The 17,044-nt window shown below is 43.1% G+C and overlaps 1 protein-coding gene across 2 annotated transcripts in view; it reads left to right on the top strand.

Annotated features, from left to right (window-relative positions):
* The window catches only part of alk (ALK receptor tyrosine kinase), a 400,486-nt gene extending 386,607 nt beyond the window's left edge, over positions 1-13,879 (top strand). For both annotated transcript variants that reach the window (XM_005738755.1, XM_013912312.1), the window contains exons 24-29: positions 1,147-1,244; positions 4,303-4,395; positions 8,605-8,706; positions 8,953-9,087; positions 11,840-11,930; positions 12,526-13,879. In XM_005738755.1, coding sequence (XP_005738812.1) covers positions 1,147-1,244; positions 4,303-4,395; positions 8,605-8,706; positions 8,953-9,087; positions 11,840-11,930; positions 12,526-13,602 — 1,596 coding nt within the window. In that variant the 3' untranslated portion in view covers positions 13,603-13,879. The remainder of the gene's footprint in view (positions 1-1,146; positions 1,245-4,302; positions 4,396-8,604; positions 8,707-8,952; positions 9,088-11,839; positions 11,931-12,525) is intronic.
* Positions 13,880-17,044: the final 3,165 nt, after the last annotated feature.

Genomic DNA, 17,044 nt, shown 5'->3' with positions numbered 1-17,044 from the left:
TGTACCTCTGGTGCAAATTACTGACCTCTGTCATCATTTTAGGTGGGGGAACTTGCACAATCGGTGGCTGACTAAATACTTTTTTGCCCCACTGTATGTGTACTGCTTGAAGTTTGACAGTGTAGCTAAGTCGAACACACCAAGCTATACATGATGACTGCAACGTCCAATAGTGAACGCTGCATTTGGTACCGCTCATCTAATACACGTTTCTTCTACACTGAGTGAAAACGTAACACCTGTATACAACAAACAATGTCACAACAGCTGTAATTTCAGCGTCTGAAAGAAGAAAATCTTTTGTTGTGAGCTAGCTAGCGTCAGCATTGCCATTAGCTCTGCTGATGTAGCCTCACTTTACACTGTTGGCCAAAATTTCATTGATTTGTGCAAGTATTTTACTGTTTTTGGCAGTTATTAAAGTACAGCAACTGAGTACTTGTCAGTGTGAACACATTTCCAGACTAAAAAAAGCAATGGTAATTAAACTGTAGGCTCAGTTTTCTGTCCTTAGCTGACAGGGGTGGCACACAGCACGGTTTTCTGCTGTGGCCAATCTGCTTCAAGGTTTGACATGTTGTGTTTTCAGAGATTTACTTCTGCATCTTCTTCTACCTTGGTTGTAACAAATAGTTTTTGGAGAAGATTCTTGCCGTCCTATCAGCTCGAAGCAGTGTGCTCATTCTCCTCTGACCTCTGGCATCAACAAGACATTTTCACCTAGAGAACTGCAGCTCACTGGATATTTTCTCTTTTTCGGAGCAGTCTCTATAAACCCCAGAGACGGCTGTGAGGGTTAATCCCAGCAGATCAGCTGTTTCTGAAATACTCAGGCCAGCCTGTCTGCCACAACTAACGAGCAAAGTGGCTGATGAGTAATTTATATAATCTCTCATTTTTGACAATCCATATGCCAATACAGATAAATCTGTGATGGGCAGTGTTGGTTAGTCTCTTTTGCTGTGTTATTAGAGGGTTTTTTTTTTTACTGTGAGGTTGAACCAGAATGGTAAGTTTGTAGCAACGAGCTAAAGGGGGATTGTTATCATAAAATATAGTGCTCATTAACTCTTAAAGATACTATTCCTGATTCAGCCCCAGATTCAGTTTTTTGTTTTTTTCTCTGTCTCTTCTCTGTTTAATCAGGATCAACCATCCAGCCTGACCATGGTGGACCTCCTCAACGTGGCCAGAGACATCGCTAAGGGCTGCCAGTATCTTGAGGAGAACCAGTTTATACACAGGTACCTCAGCAGATGGCTGCACATTTTGCATACACTTATGCAAAAACAAATTTGCGTTGGCAAAAATAAATGGAGCATATTATTATGAACGAATACAGTGAACTCAGTGGTTCTCTAGTCTCCCTAGCAAAACCGATCAGACTGACATATTCGGGGAGCTCATTCACTGAGGTCAGTACGGTATTTCACAATTTAAAAGAAAGTGTTTTCAGATTTACATCAAAATTTTATGTATCCCTCTTTTCCCCCGGCCACCAAGTTTCATGAAATTTGTCTTGGTGGGGTTTTTTTGCGTGATCTAGCTGACAGCCAAACAAACAGCACCTATCACAAACCCCCGCCTCGGCTTTTTGCCTTGGCAGATGAACAATATGCAGAACATATGGGTATGCATGCCACTGTATAAATATGGAATGCAAATGTGCATTCAAACAAACAGAGTTCCCTGCCTTCATCTAGCATCTACTCAGAATAATGAACTGACTGCATCTGTCCAAGCAGAACATATGGACTGAGTATGCCTTTTGCCTTCCCTGAGATGGCAGAAAGGACAAGTGATGAGTTTAGTATCGGAGCAGCCAGATGGGCTAGCCGGCTTGCCTTTTTACGCTCTGTATCCGAGGCGCAAGTCAAGAGTATGCCCCTTCTATGCTCATATTCGCAGTGGCTGGTGAACCATATGATGTGGCTAAAGAATTTTTAAAAGCCCTCTCTTGAACCTGACTTACAAAAATCTCCTTCGTGGACGAGCACGAGGAAAGTCAAGTACGTGTTAATACGAGAAAAGGTCAAAATAGATTCTGCAATCAAATCAGGACAATTAAAGCACATCCACCTTCCCTGAGATCTGCCTTTGACTTCCCAGGGATTGGCCAATGACAGACGAGGTCTATTAAACCTTGTTTGCCCCGCTGCGGTACAGTAAAGCTCCATCAATCCACCTAATGGCCGACTCTTCTCCAGAGCCTCGTGATCTTCTATTCAACCTGATTCTCTGCCTTTAAACCTGTATTAAAAGTCCCCCCCCAACGCTGTCCTTGAGGCTAATTTCATTTTTATAGAAGCGTGTTTTCTTGGGGGTGAGTAAAGGGCATGTGAGTGAAGTAGGCTGCTACTCCAAAAACAGAAAGCAGCTTTCTCTCGGGGCTTACTGGGTTGGATGAAGAGCTGTTATGTTCACCAAGAGGTTAAATCACAGGGTTGATGTTATCTGAGAATGACTTACTCCAGCTTATGTGTGTTTCTCTGCTTATTTCCATTTTATGGCTAGTGGATGGTGCAGTGTTGCTCATTTTACAAGCGGCCTGGCAATTGTAGCCACCTGAAAATTATCACTGTACTGAGGAGTTGGGCAGTTTCGTGCAACTGCAGGTGTTAAAATAGGCTAACGCGTATTGTTCTGTAAGTGCTGCTATGAAATGGGTCTTTAGGCTGCAGTGAAAATTTACTGTAAATAAGGTTCACATTATAAGGCCGGTTGATAATATTTTAACAACAGTCTCCTCTCATATCGCTGTGCTGCACGTACAACACATCTGTGTCTTTCCCTTAAGCTTTTAGACCACAGTCTGTCACAGCAGTATGCTGCAGTTCAAGACTCTTCCTCGCCTACAAGCAAAAGCAAATCATTTCCATGAATTCTTCCAAGCCATTAAACACAGCAAGTTGGATTTAGTAATAGCACCTCACGACTCTGTGTGTGCACGTGTGTGTGTGCACGTGCACTCTCGCCCGCTGATTAGAGTCGCGCTACGGTAGAAATTATGCAGCTTTCCTGAAGCGGCTTAGATGACCTTAAATGGATTAATTGTTTCACCTCTTGTTCCTGAAAAAGAAAATGGAGGAAGTTTCTCTTCTCTGTTTTTTATAACCGAGTTTATAGACACTGACACTTATTTAACTACTTTAATATAAAGTTTAAAAGAAACTTGGAGAAAGTGGAACTGATGTCCTAGAGAGGATTTTATTGTTTCTCATACTAACGCGATGAAATACTTTTATAATGTTAGCTTACATCTCTTGCGGTGGACTAAAGTGGGGCAGCTGTGTACAGTGGTTAAAAAGCCCTCCGTTTAAATCAGTCTGAACCATTACTTTATCCTCATTGTGTCATTTCTCATCTGAGCTTGGAGGCCAAACATCAAAACATGTGTGTGCGTTTGTGTCTACACACAGAGCTCGGTGCTGTGTGTTTCTATCGCTGGTGGTTTCCAGCCGTATCCTGTCTCGTGATCTAGTCTGAGATCAGCGCCGCCACATGATGTTATTCTGATGCTTAAGTCTGGCTGTTTATTGGCCTTTGGTGCTCACTTGTCTGCAGTGTGCAGACGAGCAGTGAGCTACGTCACTTAAGATGTTGAGAAAGTTAGATGCCTGGGGAGCAGAGAAAAGTGTGTGAGCTCGGCTCCTTTTTCCCCAGACAGCAGTACAGCACGCCGTGAGAACTACTGTATTTTTGCTCAAAGAATAACCGGCCCAGAACAGTGCAAATATGAATTTTCTCCTCTAACCCACTCAGCCTGCACATACATTTCAATCTTTTCTTTGGATCCACCATGTGGGCAGAGTCATAGGAAACTATACACTTTGCCAGCTTGCCCGGAGCAGCTTGGTAGTTACAGTGAACTTCAGATCCAACAGGGAGCATCTGTAGGTGTTTCATACATGGAGATGTTATAGATGCAAATGTATGAAAAACTTCTGAGCAGAGCTTTGCGAGCATCAGTATTCACCTTGTCGTGCTGTATAATTCAGGCTTAAGCTATTTTCACAAATGTACAATACAGTGGGACTGGATATGAAACAGTCTATAACCTGCCAGTACCCCAAGCACAAAGTCTGTATATTGAGTGATGAATTCACAATGGGTCAGGCAGCACCTGCGTTGAAACCACAGAGAATTTCAGCAGTGAGAACTGTGTAAAGCGTCCTGCTGTGTGTTAGATGTGAGAAAGCTATCCTCGCCTGATCCTCCTGAAGTTCGTGGGTAAAGATTTCTAATAGCATGAGTCCATGCATGTGTGCAACATAACCTGAAAGTGTTTTTCTGTTCTTCCAGGGACATTGCAGCACGGAATTGCCTTCTGACCTGCAAAGGACCGGGACGAGTGGCTAAGATTGGAGATTTTGGGATGGCTCGAGACATTTACAGGTACAATACTAACGCAGCTCAGTGGCAGCGGGCAAGAACACTCTGGTCCAGTTGGCTAGCTATAGCTGAACTGGAATCCAGATAAAGTCCAAAGGGATGCAGCTCACACCAAACAGAGAGAAACAAACATGTGGCAGAATACTTTTCTTTTACACAGTCCACGACTCTGACCTAATGGCAAGTAAAATCAGAGAGTAGGATGACCGGAAGGCCTAAGCAGCAATCATTGGATTTTAACCTAGTACCACTTGTCACAGCTTTGCTTCCATCAGGTGATAGGACTGGAAGGAAGTCGTGTAGCTTTTTTCAGAAAATCATTGAGCAGACTGGCCGCTGACTTCTCAGATGCCCGTTGCTCTTAGAAATAGGGATACGTTTGCTTGGAAAAGCAGTTGCTGCATGCCATTGGCAAATAGCAAGACTGTATGCACTGGTGGAGAAACCTCTTCTCGCTTACTGATATGTGCAATGCAGGTCATAGATGCATGAAGGTTTTTTCTTTCTTGTGTGACTATAACAAAAAAAGAGTTGAAACTGTTTTTTGTCCTGGGCTTTTTACCCGGTAAATACTGCAGCTCAGCTGTTTTATCCTCTGTTATACTGTTGGACTGAAGCTTTCTTTTAATCTAGACCAGCTCCCCTTTAGTCATTGTTCTCATCCCCTTTTTTTTTTTAATATAGCTACCATTATTTCACGTGGCATCATTTAAATGAACGCACAATCCAGCAGGGAAATCTCCCAAGCCTTTCATCTGGTAAGAAATTAGAGCAAGGAAAATATGTCACAACATTCAGTTAGATCAGCGCAGCGCTTTTGAATCATGCGATGAAAAGTCACATGAGAGCAAAGTCACTCACAGAGCATCCGGAAAAAGCTGTTGCACAATATCCCCGGGGAGCCACTTTAGGAACGCTTGATTTAATTGCTGATGTCAGTTTTTCAGGTGCCTCACTGTGATTTTGTTGTTATCTCTCAGCCTGAAGCTCTGGTGCAGGGGCTTTTTATTAGTATTGTTATTGTGTTCGGAGAGAGGCGGGTTGTTTTGCACACATGGCTACCAGGCTGCTGGTGCGTTATTTTTGCCGTTTCACGATGTGGCCATACTGCTATGTGACAAGCGACGTGGGGTTCTTTTGAGGCGATCACAGGGGGACAGGTGCCCCCAGTGAGGCACCAGGACATGGCTTAATGTCAGCTTTTTATATTCCGCTAGAGCCACAGGCATGCTTGCACTTGCAGAATTTCACTCACACAGTCTTTCACGCATGCCTGCGCACCAGTGATGTGGTGGTAAATAAAAAGCTGGGTAGACAATAGCTGGCAGACAGCCGTCATCCTAAGGTGAACAGCTGCCAGTATGAAGAGAAATCTACTGTTTCGCCTTAAATGACCATATTTTCATAGGGTCTAATAACAGTAGCTGTATAGCACGACTCTAGGCTGTATTTATTAAAGTCAGCCTGGCGTGCACACATGCAGGCGCACAATAAAAGCAGAACAAAGACATCCAGCTCCGCAGACACAAACATTAGCCTCCACCATTGTGTCCTTAGGTGCATGCAACTATCTTACTTTCCATTCAGCACAGCCCGCTCCGTGCCTTTGTCTCTTACTGTTAGAGCAGTATTAGAGGGAAAAACTATCTTGCACACAGAGTCACACATAAACATAAAACACCTCCATTTGAGCTATAGATTTCCTGAGACTGTATTTAAGCCTCCCTAATCTGCAGCTCAGCTTTCAGTCAGTGTTGGAGGTGTTGGCAGGAGTAACAAATATGTCCATACATCCTGTGCTGAAAAGGAGGTTGATCTAGCGATAGCGGGATTATCAGTCTCTTGTTCTACATGTCCCTCAATCTTTCTCAGAATGATTCACCGTTCTCTAACAGCCTGACAACCGACAGGGCGGAAGAAAATTAGAGTTCGGTTCATCTGCATTTATTTGTTTCGGTTGCAGAGGTCATCAAGGGTGGACGCAGTATACGTTAAAAAAAAAAAGAGGACATTTTAGGAGAATAAAAGGAGCTCCTGCAGCAGTTTGGTCTTACTGCATCTATTTACAGAGGCCACTCCACTTCGCTCACCGTTTTCTTTATTAGGATGGACAAGAAAATTAGAGGGGTACCGAGGACGGAGAGGGGAATGAGACGGTAGCACGATTCAATCCTGTAATTGCGGGACTAAAAATGGGGCTGGTAACTGATTCCCATCACTGACTGGGGCATGTTATTTTAAGTGATGGATTAAGTCGCTGGGTGCATATCTGAGTGTCTGCCCTGCAGTGTAGCTCTCAGCTAATCTGTCAAGCAAACAGACTTCACTAGTGATTGTTTTCTCTGCTTCATTGATTATGTGTAATTTCCCTCAAGGGTAACTTCTTATGCCAATAGTTTATATTTCCCTTTTAACCATATTATCTGTCTGCATATCATTTATATTCATCTCTGCTCATGGATCTCCTGAAGAGTCGCAGCTGCAGCTAAGTTAAAGTAAATGATGAGTGCTGGCTCTTGCTGTTTGCCCTGGGTTCATACTGTAGGAAATGCAGCAGTCTATTAACGCTCTCACCTGAATTTATAATTAAAGGAAACTCCATCTTTATGACCAAAATTTAATAACTGAGGCCGGGCCTTGGCTGCAGATTGTTAATACTGCATAAATATTGCACGTTTTACTTCTGTTTTAGCCTCTTGGCACTCATCTCATATTATTTTTGGATTTAATTTAAATGTCAGTTCCAGGTTATACAGTAGGTACAGAGCAGTGGCTTTTAACTGAAGTTTGGACATTTTTGCCCCAGGAGAGCATGAAATGAAAGCGGGACTATTATGCCTTTTCTTATTTTCCATCACATATTTATATGCCGTTCCAATGTTGGGTGTTAATTATGGCCCAGTGTTCAAAATGATGAAGCTGGTGGATGTAAAAGTATTTCCCGTGAGCCAAAAGGCGTCAAGCTGCTGTAAATGCTCAGGTTCAAAAATTTTTTCTTCTCTCAGTTCTTGAGGATATCTTTAATATAGTCGAGCGGCACACAAAAAGCACACACACACACACTGTTTAAATCGTCTGCTTTCAAGCAGAAGCCAATCAGAAAAAAGTTGGCTTAAAGGCAGAGCAGTGAAGCTAGCTTATTTCAGAAGCCCAGGATAAGATACAGTATCTCTATTTGGAACTGTCAGTGCTTTGAAGTAAATCATGCAAAGCTGCTGTTGTTGACTTCAAAAATGAAGATATGGAGCTGGATATGAGCACTTGTCCAGACAAATATAGGACATAGAGCCAAGTGCACAGGTATCAGATGGTGCATTGAAAAAGCTCAGGCTCCTGAGACGGCCCATAATTTATCCAAACTACAACTGTCTATTTATTCTTTATCACCTTGTTTTTGATGCGTTTGTTTTCTCTACATGTTTATGTGTTTGACCAGGGAACACTAGTTACACCTGGGAGCTGCCCACTGTAATTACAATTCATTCCTGTGCAGCCATGTGCAGCTTCAGCGGAGCAGCTGCTGTTTTCAGCAGAGGAAGAGCGTTATTCCTTAGGCCCCAGGGATTTGAACTGGCAACCACCCAGCCAGTCACACAGTCTCATTTATTATCAAGAATTGCCATGTTTATGAACAAGTGCTTAGGGAATATGCTGATATTTTTATGACAGTATTACTGGGGGCAAACAGATTTACTCCTCCGCAACAGAAAACGGTGCCAAAAATAAAGTTTTCCCGTCTGACAGCAGCTGACACCACTTAACTGTGATCCTGACACATGTCCGTTTTTCTTTGTGGACACCGTGGCGGACGTGGAGCCGAATGGGAGCCACTTCACGTCTGTCCTCGTTGTGCATCTCGGGGAGGGCGAGATAAACCAGGCGGCGACCTCTATCAGCACCAAAGATCAGATACAGCACGCATCTGATTATTTTTCTAGCAATGCAAAGGGCAAGGCAGCATTAAAAATGGCTCAGACGGGGCTCGGCTCAGCCCGGCGAGAAATCTGCGTCGTTCCTTTCTGCGAGATAAGGAGTTCTTAGAAGGTCTCACACAGCAACATGTAAGAAGGCTGAAAAAGCGACCGGATCAGAGCGCCGATAAAGCTGCTGGATTTGAGAAGTTTTCACCTTTTTTTTTAATACTGTGTCTGATCTGTTATTAACCACACGGTTATGCAAGCACGTCCCTCACAAATGTGTTTGTGTGTTCAGGGCGAGTTATTACAGGAAGGGTGGGCGTGCCATGTTGCCGGTGAAATGGATGCCACCTGAAGCTTTCATGGAGGGCATCTTCACATCTAAAACAGACACATGGTGAGAACCCTGCACACATCTCTCAGACTGACACTGGTTTCACCTCCAGAGTTTCACACCTGTCTGTTTTTTTCACCTCCTGCTGAACCCTCGCTGCATTTCTCTCCGTCTCATACTTGTCCTCTGCTCTCATCCTTCACCACTTCAGCGGTGATGATGCCTGTAATTTAAGACTTGATTGTCCTTAGCTTTCTTTCTCTCCCTCCAACTAATCTTTTTTTTTTTCTCATCAATCGCCTCTCGAAGGTCATTTGGGGTCCTGCTGTGGGAGATCTTCTCGTTGGGCTACATGCCATATCCGAGCCGCAGTAACCAAGAAGTGCTGGAGTTTGTAACAAATGGGGGAAGAATGGACCCGCCTAAAAACTGTCCTGGACCTGTGTAAGTGCAGATCACACAGACGAGAAAGGACCACAGTTGCAAGAAAGAGCTTAAATTTATCAACTTTTTTGTGCTCATGGCATCTAATCCAAGTCACAACTGTAGACTAAGCTAATGCTGCACAGGCCAGTTTCACACATGCACTGAACTGCTAAACCCAACATAGGCATATATGAAAACAAATGCAGGTTATCCAGCTAGCCCGGTAAATTCACTGTCACTGTAAGAAAGCAGCACTATAGATTTAGTTTAGAAGCTTCTGCTTCTTTCACAGTTTGGCTAATCTGACTGTTTTAAAAATTTCGGTGTTTTATACAAAATTAGACAAAGTTTTGTCGGGTTTTCCTCCCATCAACCCCGATTGGTTGAGGCAGATGGCTGCTCCTCCCTGAGCCTGATTATTCTTCCTGTTAAAAGGGAGTTTTTCCTTCCTGCTGTCACTAACTGCGTGCTCAAAATGGGTTGTTTTCATTGCTCTGTATTATTTCAGGGTCTCTACCTTAGGATGTAGCAGTCGCCTTGAGGCAACTGCTCTTATGATTTGGTGCTTTAAAAAGACAATTTAATTTAATTGAACCTTCCACTTTAATAATAATACGAGTCAGACTGCAGTGATATGGGAATATCACAGCTGATAATCCAGTGCATTTACCACTCGAGAGAAGGTGTCATGCACACACTATCCATGCAGCGCACTCACCTTAGCCACGTAAAGTATTTCCAGTGTGAATGTGTCTGAAGCAGACTATCTTGCTTTGCACTGCCTGTGAGAAAGAACAACTGATCTAGTTGTCTTCAAACTATCCATAGTTCGTATCAAACAGCAACCAGCAGATTGTACTTTTCCTGTTTTTATAGCCATTCAGGATCAAGGCTGCAAAAGATAAATGACCTTCTGTGCTAACGACTTCTCTAAAAGCTACTCTAAGTCAGGTGTTCCAGTTAAAGACGTGAGAGATGAATTGGAGGTTGAAAGGTGCCACACATGATAAATAAAGACATATAGAGTCTCTATTGACAGAGTCTGATCCTCTAAAGTAAGACTGGTGGGTGTGAATCATGTCTCGATCACAGCAACTTTCAAAGGATCTTCGAAAAAAAAATTCCAAATGTGCACAAAGCTGAAAAGAGCTTTTGAAGACCTGGGTCCCCTGAGTTCTACAATAATAAGACAAACTATCCATTAAATGGGGAGTTTGTTTCTGCTGGGAGTGAGCATCATGCAAACAACACAGTAAGATGGCATTGTTCAGTCCTGAAAATGGGTAAAAACAACCCAAAAAAGTAACATGAAATTGTCAGCAAAATCTCTACAACAATCTGTGTTCACTGTGAGAAAAACACAAAGTAAGAATTGTGTTAATGCAACAAAACCACAAAGGAGGCCACTGTTTTCAAAAATGAAAAGAGATGAGGTAACATTTACATTTTCTGGCTCAATGATGTTGTTTTGTTTGTTTGTTTTGAAGAAAAACAGGAACTGCACAACAAAAACAAGCCTTGTGTATGCTGTGAAGCAAGTTGAGAGGAAACGTCATGGTTCAAGGCTGCTTGGTCGCTCAGGACCTCGCTGAAGCTACTAATCAAAGATGGAACACGAAATTTAACAGGAGGGAGCAGCCGGTGACCTGAAGCTTCACAAGGCTGAAAGCACAGTTGGAGGAATAGTTCAGAGTTCTATCATCGATCAAGTCTGATAAAGGCTGTTACTGCTAAATAAAACGTTTTACAAGTCACAAAAACAAGAGTAAGAGTCTCCCAGATTGAAACATAGTCACGGGGATTGTACTACATGTCTATACTATAGACTGTATTTCTCAGCCACTTTATGATATAATACTGTTTGTCAACATCGATGACTACTAATTGTTTGTTAACCTACAAGTAGAGGAAGTTAGACAATTAGTAGTCCCTCCTCTATTCTGCCCCTTACCTCCCTGGTTGAACATGTGCTTCACAGGAAGAGTACAAGTACACAGCACACTTCACCCTACCACTTCTGTCTATCGCCTCCTTGTTAATGATCTATGTACCTCTAGCCATGAAAGCAGTCCCTAGTTGTTTTCCCCAGGCTGGACTTGAACATGCGTCTCCCGCTCCAAAGGCGTGGAGTCTTACCACTACACCACTATCCATCTGTCTATATCTCTCTCTATATAAAAATAATAAAAAAGAAAATTTCCCTGAAGTGCAAATGTATTTTGAAATGAAATTTGTATCCGACGTATCTTCCTAGCAACGTAGCACTGATGTGCGCATTAGTGGTAATCGGTATAGCAGGAAATCGTGAATTTAAAAAAAGTTCCCTCCCCAAATCTTATTCATGTTCACTGTAAACGTGTTGTTGGTTTTTTTTGTTCTCTCAGAAGAGGCAGATCCCTTAAGTGCTCTATCAAACTGAAGTTTTTCTGAAAGCCACAGTGAAATTTAATCACCAATTAAAACCATAACTCAGGATTTAACATCACTAAAACTCGCTCCTGTAATTTACATCGCCCATTTAACAATAGCTCTCAGTGGTGGGAGGTTACACTTTAAATCTGCATTACAAAAACCTAATAAAATCAAAATAAAATAAAAAAATAAATTTTAAAAAAAGCTAAGAAGCTATTAAGAATATTTAGTCAAAGGAGATTTACCCAGCATGCATTAAATCAGCTGGAGAAAGTGCTGGAGAGTCTCTGCTTTCTCTGCATGGAGTGGGAGAAAGTGTTTTGATTCCGTGTTTTCTGCTCGTTCATGTGCATTTCAGGTACCGTATAATGACTCAGAGTTGGCAGCACCAGCCTGAAGACAGGCCCAACTTCTCAACCATCCTGGAGAGAATCGACTACTGCTTACAGGTAACTAAACTGAGCACCGTATGGGAACCTGACTGTCATGCAGGCACTGATTAGGGCTGAGCAATCAGAGGAAACAACCTAACTGTGACTCATTGTTTACTATAAGCTCTTGGCATGCAAAGACTGATTACACAACACGAGTTTGTACAGAGCATAAGAAAGCGTATGTGTGCATGAAAAGGAGTGTTCCATCTGAGAGGAAGACATAATCTGCAGTAGTGGACTACTTGCTCTATTCGACCACTCTGCAGGACGATAGAATCAATCAGTACAGCTGACAAGTGGCTAAGATTATAATGTAAACTGCTGCTGCATCTTATGCCATAAGTTGTTGATGCGCAGCTTTCAGTTTGCTGGACCCACAGGCGAACTGTGAATATTCCACAACTTTGTTAGAATCTGCTTGCTGGGACGTTGTTGCCCTTTATTACTGTTAGTGCAGCCAGACTGTCAGCGCACTGCAGTTCTCCGTAATATGCTTCTCGTTAATTCTCTGCTCGACCTCATGACATTTTCCAAGCAAAAGTATTTGCTTGGACCAATGAAGTAACTGTTATGACCATTCATCCACAGCCATGATCTTTGAATCTTTCAGGACCCCGATGTGGTGAACGTGGCTCTGCCTATCGAGTATGGGCCAGTACCCGAGGAGGAGGAACATGCCCCCATGGGCCCCGATGACCCCTCAGCTCCGACTGTGCTGGTGAATCCCCAGGTGCCCGATGGGGAGGCTCCACAGCCACCTCCCGCCTACCCCACAGAGGAGAACCGGAGAGGAGGGGAGCACGTTGTTGTGACGAGCACAGCGTCTGAGGCCAAAGCACAACCATCAGCTCAGCCCCAGCCATACCTCCACATGCACCAGCACCCTCACACACAGACCACCAACACAGTCACCTCTGCTGCCCCCTCCACACTCACTGCCAAGGGACCTCATGTCACCACCCAGCCCAGCTCAGAGGGAGGACACATCAACCTGGCTTTCGCCCAGGGACACCCCTCAGAGAAGGACGCCCACACTGGGAAAAGCAGCAGTCTGTGGAACCCTACGTATGGCTCGTGGTTCCTGCAGCAGCAGCAGAGGAAGCAGCAACAGCAGCAGCAACAGCAAAGGCAAGGAGGGGTGGGCGGAGCAGGAAGCAGTAGTGGCAGGGTTCCTGGAGAGGGGCAGGATCACGTGAGCCGGACAGTGGCTGAGGTGGCCGGGGCATTAGGTCTCCAGCACCAGCACAAGCAATTCCAGCATCAGCTCCAGCAGCAGCACCAACTCCAACTGCTGCACCATCAGCAGCAGCAGGGTCTTTGCAGACCTCTGCTACCCCCTCCACCTCCTCCCGCTGCCCAGTCTCCCCTACTTTTAGATTCAACCGCCTTGCCCCCAGTCCCCCTCTACAGACTGAGACGTTTCCCCTGTGGCACCATCGGATACGGCTACCAGGAGCAAGGCCTCCCCATAGAGTCCAGTCACAGTAACACCAACCCACCTCCTCCACCCCAGCAGGGCAGCATGCCCTCCTCAGCAGCCCACCAGAGGGGGGGACCCATTCCTACGTCAGTGTCCATGGCTCAGTCAGGTATATCCGAGGATAGCCGCCCACTGCTAGTTACGATGGGGACGGTTCAGGACCCACGGCTGCCCAGGATGGAGGGCCACAACGCCACCGTGCTTTAGCCCACAGGCCTACGCAGAAAGTCTTCTTTTTCAGGCCCCGTCTTTGGAGACTGTGAGTCACACAGCAAGAAACACTGTGCCGTGAGAGAGACTATTTTTCACCACTCCCGTCCCACCATTTTGGAAAGAGCCCATCTCTCTAAAACTGGCTTTTTACACCAGAACCTTTGAGGTGTGTTCAAACCCCAGTGGATGCTAAAGCACATCGGAGAACTAAAAAGCTTTGGGAGGCAAAATGTGGAGTCAAACATAGTTTTAAGAATATAAAAAAAAAAAAGAAAATGTATTTTTTCAACATTGGAGCGACTGAGTGTGAAAACTGAGAATCACCTGGAAGACTTTCCACACGATTGCGACTAGGAGAGGTCAACTAATGTTCTGCTGAGGAGGCTTCACGACTATCAGAAACAGACTACAAGGAGGAATAAATCTCTATATTTTGCCAGACTTTGACTCTCAACCTTTGGTGATCAGTTTGACTGTAGCTGCCAGCCACATGTGTCATTCTTCTGCAGAGCCCTCAAACTGTTCCTCATCCCTTTGGGAAAAGAAAAAAAAAAATGCAGCGTGGTAAATAGCTTGTATCAGACTATTTTTCAAGAATATCACAGGATTGACGCTGGATTACCAGAGACGTTTCTACAAAGGAAATAAAAAAATAAATGATGATGATAATAATAATAATAATAATACTGGGAAAAAATGTGGTTGTTGATGTTTGCTTGCCTGCTTGTTTATTTATTCATCTCTTTATTTATTATTTGGAAGTGGCTCTATAAATTATTACTGCTTCTCCAGATCCAAACAAATTCCTTTGGAAGCAGATATTTCTCAGTTTTGTTTTGTTTTTTGTTCAGTTTTTTTTATTTTATTTTTTTTATTTGAAGAAACTCCTTACAAAAATAATTTAAATATTCTAAAAGCTTTGTTACAGCAGCGACTCTTTTTAAGCGGAATAGTTGGATAAATGAAGCACTGAGTGTTATGTGACTGAAGACGAGCCGTCTCAGCAACATTTGGGAGTTGAGCTTTTTTGTTGTTGCTAAAGATGTGAAATTACTCGTTGCCCCCCGGTCTCATTGAAATCGCTGCTCTTTGAACTCTCCTTTTGTTCACAGCTCCATTCTGTCGAACGAGCGCTTTGAGACAGAGAAGCCGCGGCTTTTCCTTACTTATTGCTTCTTTGAGTAACCTTTTATTAATTAATTCACATCTTGGTTTTCTTTTCTTTTTTTCTTTCAAACTTTTTTGTTTCGTCTGGCTATAGAAACAGTGGATATTGCTGAATCAATCTTAACCTTCAATTTGCCATCGCGAGGCACTCCACGTTCTTAAATTTGCATATTTTATCTTTTCTATTATAAGTTGGCTGTTGTGGAATACAAATGAGTCTGAGAGAAAAGTTTAAGTACAAACTGCTTTCGCTCCACATGTGAATGAAACCCAGAACCGCTCATTTTCACCCGCATAGTCTGTGTTTACCATCTGCCTTTCAGTTCGGCGTATCTATCAAACGATGCCACGAGTGTGTTGATATTTAGGTGAATTAATGACGATATTTTTTTACGCTTTTTGCTTACCGGTACTCGGCTGTCAGTCCAGCTGCTGTAAAGAGACGACGAACCGTCGTGTGAGTGTCATGATGCTCTGTGATAAATGCGTTCCTGCAGGCGAGCTCGGTATTGGCTAATGAACACTGTTTTTGCTTTGTCTGTGTTAAACTGCATTTTATTGATTCTGTGCTCCCTTCACTGCTCATCCCCGTCGTTTGATGTCAAAAGACAAACCCAACTGCACCTGTAAATGTTGTAATTATGAAGTATTGTACTATGGCTCTGGTAAAAAGCTGTACATTGCCCTTCAGAAGACATTCGGCAAAATTAATAAATTACTATATAACAGCCGTATTTTCTCTCTGTTTCCATCTTTGAAGTTGCCAGCCAACTTAATCAAATTAACTCAAATAAGATACCTCTCTAAGAAAAAAGCGTTAACTAGACGTCCGGCAGCTTGTTTGCTCTGCAAACATAATTCAGGCGTTAAAATTGAGCAGCTCATTCTGCAGCTGTGTGCTCATACGTGCAGTACTCCAGTGATTTTGTGTTAGGTTTTTGATTATCATGACTCTCTGATGATGATGATTAGATTTTGCCGAGAATTCAAACAGTGCATGAAGCACTATTTTAAAACCACTTTCTAACTGGCTCTGCCCAGAGGAAAAGCTTTCCTGCTCGCACTAATCTTTTCTTTGTCTCATCAAAACTTAATCACTTCAGCTTTTGTTTTGTTTTTATTAGATAACTGAATTTTGATCAGTTTTCCTATCTCAAGGTTAGAAGCAAAAGCATAAATGCATTTAAGACAAATCATCCGGTTTGCTCTTAGATTCATATTAGAAACAAACACCGGCATTCTTTTTTGTTCCCAGGCTTCTCAGTTGTTTCCCTCGACATGAAGCCTGCAGGATTTTGATCTCAGTATTGTCCAATTTTTATAAAGTACGCTACTGTGCAGAAATCTTGAGCCATGTTTTGGAAGGAAAAACTGAAATACATGCAGCAATTAATTGAAATATGGGAATGCGTACATAGATGCACAGGATAAAAAGCAAAAATAGAATTTGTGCAACAAGCTTAAAGGCTGGATTTGGTATCACCACTCTTATTCGTCAACATAGCTGCTTAAGAAAGTTTAGGCTGTCATCTTGCCAATCGCTTACGCAGCCTTCAGATGGATATTTAGTCCACTTCTTGTGTAAATTTGACATACCACAGCCTCTTCTTCCCATTTCCCTTCCTTAACAATGGCTTTTTGACAGCCACTCTTCCACTGAGACCGTTTCTGATAAGGCTTCAGTGAACACTAGATGGATCAGCTGAAGGGCCAGATGCATCTCTCAGGTCCTGTGTCAGGTCTTTGCTGAAATTTCTCCAAGGACATGACTTTCACCGTTCAGCTGGTGTACATTTTCCGCTAATAGATAGTCCACTACATACACACCAATGCCTTTTAGCAAAAGTCTAAATTACCTCCAGCTAGATTCTGTAAACTGGAAGCAGATGACTGGTCATTTGCAGAAAAAAAAAATGCATAAAACTAACGTGAATTCCAAGATCTTCATAGAATTTACAAAAAATCAAAGCATTGAAAAACTCCACAATGCATGAAATTGTACCACAGCCTGGCTACATGGTCCATATAAAATCAGTAAAATCTGAAATGTTGCCACCTGAGACCCTTCTCTCAAACGACGTGAGAATTTGGAAAAGCCTGAAAGTCGAACATGTTAACACCAAGCTTTTCCTCAATTTCACAGCTGAAAGCGACAAGTCTTACAAAACAACTGTATTAGAAATAGAAGTGATTGCATCAAAGCTAGGTTAGGAGCCTGGTGTCAAAATGCAAGTGAAAATGAAACCTTTTATGTGCGATAGCGAGCCTT

Source organism: Pundamilia nyererei, unplaced genomic scaffold, assembly GCF_000239375.1.
Source record: "Pundamilia nyererei isolate P.nyererei 1_Seehausen unplaced genomic scaffold, PunNye1.0 scaffold00086, whole genome shotgun sequence".
NCBI classification, from domain to species: Eukaryota; Metazoa; Chordata; class Actinopteri; order Cichliformes; family Cichlidae; genus Pundamilia; species Pundamilia nyererei.
Note: the sequence above shows the minus strand (reverse complement) of the source record. Positions and strands in the feature narration are given on the sequence as shown.